Source organism: Sinocyclocheilus rhinocerous, unplaced genomic scaffold (assembly GCF_001515625.1).
Source record: "Sinocyclocheilus rhinocerous isolate Xijiao unplaced genomic scaffold, SAMN03320098_v1.1 scaffold215, whole genome shotgun sequence".
NCBI classification, from domain to species: Eukaryota; Metazoa; Chordata; class Actinopteri; order Cypriniformes; family Cyprinidae; genus Sinocyclocheilus; species Sinocyclocheilus rhinocerous.
The window spans coordinates 119,461-124,368 of NW_015660885.1; the positions used below are offsets into that span (position 1 = coordinate 119,461).

Consider the following 4,908-nt stretch of genomic DNA (forward strand, 5'->3'; position numbering starts at 1 on the left):
TATATATATATATTAACTGCTGTAGTATTAAATATTTCTGAGTAAAACTAAATATTATGTGGGAAATCATAATATGTGGGCTTGATTTTATTCGACAAGATTTGATGAAAGATTTAAAAACAGTTTTTTTCTTTAGAATAATGTGCAGTAAAGTGTGGCAAAATATATATGTTTTTAATAAATGTTTATTTATTTTTGTTTGTAACGTTACCGATTTTATTTATATTTAACTGCTTCAATATTAAATATTTCTGAGTATATTATGTGGGGAAATAATGAATGTTGGGGCTTGATTTTATTATTTATCAAGATTTGATGAAAGTTTAAAACTATCTATCTATCTATCTATCTATAGAATAACATGGACTGAAGTGTAGAAACATTTATTTAAAAAAATTATATTTTTTATTTATGTTTTGCTTTTAACATGTTACCGATTTTATATATACATATGATTCATGATTTCCCACATAATATTTATTTTTACTCAGAAATATATATATATAAACTGTTGTAATATTTAACATTTCTGAGTAAAATGGAATATTATGTGGGAAATAATGAATGGTTGGGCCTGATTTTATGTATCAGGATTTTATTGGATCATTGATATTATTGGTCTGTATCAATGCCCATTGTTTATATTAGCAAAATTTTACATTTAAAGATCATAAAAAAAGCATTTTTTTAGATTAACATGCACTTAACTATTGTGCACAATGAGAGCAGGGACATTTGTTAGAGCAACTTGGGTCGGTTTCAGTTTCATGATGCCTTTAAATGCCAGCCATGTAATTCATAGAGCAAGGGCAAGCAATCACAAGACGACAAAACAAAATACCCACAAAGCTGCTTTTTACACCCTTGGCATTGCACCTCAAGTACGTGGGCTGAATGTTAGTTTAACGCTGCAGTCCCAGCTGAAGACTGTCTGAAACAGCTGAATCATTACACTCTCTCTGGTGTCTCACGGTTGTCTCGTCCTCTTCTCTCTGCTCAGTGTCTGAACAGCGGATTCTTTAGCAGTGATGGAAACGATGATGATCCTGCAGAGGTAAAATTCTCCATCGCCTTAAAAAGCGCACGGCAGAAAAGAAAAGAGAGACAGAGAAGGAGAAAGAGAGAGAGAGAGAGAGAGAGGAGGAGCCTGCTAAGGTATAATTTTCTATCGCTCTTTTTCCTGTTTAAACCCTTATAGAATTTACCACACTGACCATAGTTTCCACCAAAATACCATTGTTACTGTAGTAAAACTACAGAAGTTAATAAAATGGAAAGCAATAAAAAAACTTATATGGTTTGAAGGACAGGCTGTATATATTTATGTAATAATAAAGCAACGCTATTTTATAGCACTTCTCATACTTAAGCTACTACATTAATACATTAATACATTCAGCAAATTTTTTACCTTTTGTTTGTTCTTTTAATTCTAATGTTGATATTTTCAAAATTAAAGTAAAAAACATTAGAAGTGACTAAAATTTTAACATTAAAATTTTTTTTTTTTATTGCGACAAACGTGGAACTGCGAGATATAAACATGGAATTGCGAGATATCAATGCAGAATTACGAGTTACAAATGCAAAATTATGAGATTTCAGTACAGAATTATGAGATATAAACGCATAATTCTGAGGTATCAATTCAGAATTATGAGATATAAATGCGGAATTCTGAGGTATCAATGCAGAATTATGAGCTATAAATGCAGAATTGTGAGATTTTATTCTGTGGCAGAAACAGGTTTCCATAATGTTCTTTTAATTCTAATGTTGATTTTTTCAAAACTAAAAATGTTTTAAAACATTAAAAACTGAGAGAGTTCAGATGCATATTTTCTAAAATATGAACCCTTGGAGCTTGTCTCCAATTGTGATTGCTAAAAGGTTCTGAAGTTTTAGGGCTTCAATGCTGATGTCCTGCTAATCGATTTTCGGCTGTGAGCTGCTGGAGAATCAGAGGTCAGATAGTGACTCAACGCTTTTGTTAACGCCCCAGACTGAAATGCAACTTTTAGCAAGTTTGAAATAGCCTGAGCCAGTAAGTGGGCAGCTCTCATGGCCTTTGAGCTTCTCCTCAGCTTCTTCTGTGTGTAATATGGCATTCATGTAACTTAAATAGTAGAACATGATGCCAAGGTCATGGGTTGCATTCTCAGGGAATGCATGAATGCAGTGTAATTTACTTTGGATTAAAGCACCTACCAAATGCATTCATGTAAATGTTCTCAGGCCAAAGAACTGACAGCGAATGCAAAGTCATATAGCGTATCTGTACATTTGTATAATCTAATTCAGCCTATTTTGATTGCTTGCATGGTGCTCCTGTTCTTATTTCAGCAGTTCGTGACAGAATGGGATGGAAATGTCACAGACAGTCTTTCAGTCTGTCATCTCATCCATTATTAATTGCTGAGTGTGACAGACCTACGACTTTTTGGCAAAAACAGTTGGTAGGTTTGACACCCCTGTCCAAATTCAAATTGAATCAGCTAGTGGGACAGCGCCCTTAACAGTGACTGCTATAACTATGGTGATTTGTTGAAAACGATGGTTACTGTGGTGCATTTTTAAGGGAAATTTAAACATCAACCTCAAACGCATATATAAACTTTTTCTCTTCAGTATAACCCTCTTGTTCCCTTATCTATGGCTAAACTGATGACATTAACATGATAAATGAATTAATGCACAGTCAGCACTCTCTCTCTCGCTTTCACTGGCTTGCTTTCTTTCCTCATTTTTCTCACTAATACAGTCGAGAGCAATTCAAGTGAGTTTTAATCAAGTAGATCTAACCGATGTAATGTGTTCTGCTCACTGTAGATGGCACTATGTGCGTAAGACTGTGCATGTGGGTGGTTGCGTGTACATTACCATTATAGTCGTGACGATAACCGTTCTGTTCTCCATAGCGGAATCATTTCCCATGGAGAGCTCATTCTGGACCAGAACCAATTTATCCAGGTCGTTCCAGTAACCGATCTGCAGATGATAGACGATGGGGTGATCAATCCTGTGTGTGTGGGCATCTGGGTAAAATTACGGTGCGTATCTGTATAAATGGATGCTCGTGTGTCTAAATGTATAAAACTGTGTTGTGTGTCTGACCTTGCGGGGGCCGTTACTCTTTAGCTCAAAGACATCCATGGTGTAGTTGACTCTGCGTCCATAATGGTCAAACTGGATATTCCCAGTGAGACCCTGGATTCTCACCTTTACACACACACATACACAAGGAAGTATTAGTAAGACAGAACACATATCACCTTTGGTAAACATGGAGCAAAGTTATCATTTGTAGCTACAATTTTAGTTTGCTGAGTGGATTAAACTTTTAAGATGAGTTCAAACTAGTGTCAGATTTGATAGCAAGTTTATGTATCCTTTGTATCCTGCATTGTCCGAGCCCCCATTTAGTCCCGCCCACTCTCACCTTTCAGACAGTGTCTCGCCCACTCCCACCTCTAGTACAGAGCTCTGCCCATTCTTACCTGTCAAAGAGCATAAAATCCACTCCCACCTGTTGTACAGTCCTGCCCACTCTCACCTTTCAGACAGTGTCCTGCCCACTTCCAGCAGCCGTTCAGAGTCCCGCCCACTGTCACTTTCAGACAGTGTACCGCCATATAGAGGCCTGCCAACTCTTATCTGTTAGACAGCATCCTGCCCACTTCCACCTGTCATACAGAGTCCCGCCCACTCTCACTTTCAGGCAGTGTCCCGCCCACTTGCTGTACAGAGTCCCGCCCACTCATATCTTTCAGACAACAGTCCCGCCCACTCCTACTTGTCATGCGAAGCCCTGTCCAAACTTACCTTACTTACCCCAGTCTCACCTCTCTTTCAGTTCCACCCAAACTCACCTTTCAGGTAATGCTTCACCCTTCGTACAGAATCCCACCCAGAGTTTCCCACCCTGTCTCACCTGTCATATAGAGTCCCGCTTATTCCCACTTGTTATACAGAGTCCCGTCCCTTACCACTTGCCATACAGAGTCCCGCTTATTCCCACTTGTCGTACAGAGTCCTGCCCATTACCACCTACCTTACACCAGGGGTTTTCAGCCTTTTAGGACATGCGCCCCCCCCCAAGTTTGTCGAATTTCACTCGCGCGCCCCCAACATCCAAACAGTCGCCCCACTCCCCATCATTACTGTAGTCACACCGAATTACTTTATTAACATTGACATAAAAGCAAATATCCACTAAAGCTATTAAAGCAGCGAACAATTTTAATTTTGCTCTTTTTGATTAACATTATTTACATAAGAAATTCACGGATCCGTTATACTGATGTACATTTGATATTTTCTTTACTGTTTACATTCACTTAAAACAACCGACGGTGCTTACAAGGATACTTGTCAAGACAGCCATTGGTATTCACCTGCTGTCTGAGTAGGCTATCTGTTTGTGCACTTCAGATGTGTGCGCGGTGCGCATAGAAACACTCTATCACAGCGCGTGCGTACCGCACTGAGATGTCTTGGGCTTAAATGGCTTAAAATTACTTTAATGTTTAAACTGACAAGACTTAAAACACGTGAGAATGAAAAACTTTCTCGAGGAAGCAGCACTGGCCTGATCGTTAAGATAGTTTTGGGGGGCTAAGGTGACAGATAGGGGGGCTGAAACCCACCTAAAAAGGGTTTAGAACCGCCCCTGGTATAGCGTGCGTAATTATACTGAAACATAAATATATAACCAGTTTACCTGATTCAATGTGATGGCTGAGCCTGTTTCTGAGATAACAACATGCCAATCAGTGGTTGGATTTCCGACACGGCTAACCGTAAATCATCTTACACTGTCAATAAACGTGACCAGGGTTGCCAGGTTTTCACAACAAAACCCGCCTAATTGCTACTCAAAACTACAAAATGCGGCAAGTGTTAAAGTAG

General features: G+C 38.6%; 1 protein-coding gene across 3 annotated transcripts in view; it reads right to left on the reverse strand.

The window, feature by feature from the left end:
- Nucleotides 1–4,908, reverse strand: part of gria4a (glutamate receptor, ionotropic, AMPA 4a) — a 97,032-nt gene that overhangs the window by 44,427 nt on the left and 47,697 nt on the right. For all 3 annotated transcript variants that reach the window (XM_016535158.1, XM_016535159.1, XM_016535160.1), the window contains exons 8-9: nucleotides 3,115–3,219; nucleotides 2,881–2,988 (exon numbers count right to left, since the gene is read on the reverse strand). In XM_016535158.1, coding sequence (XP_016390644.1) covers nucleotides 2,881–2,988; nucleotides 3,115–3,219 — 213 coding nt within the window. The remainder of the gene's footprint in view (nucleotides 1–2,880; nucleotides 2,989–3,114; nucleotides 3,220–4,908) is intronic.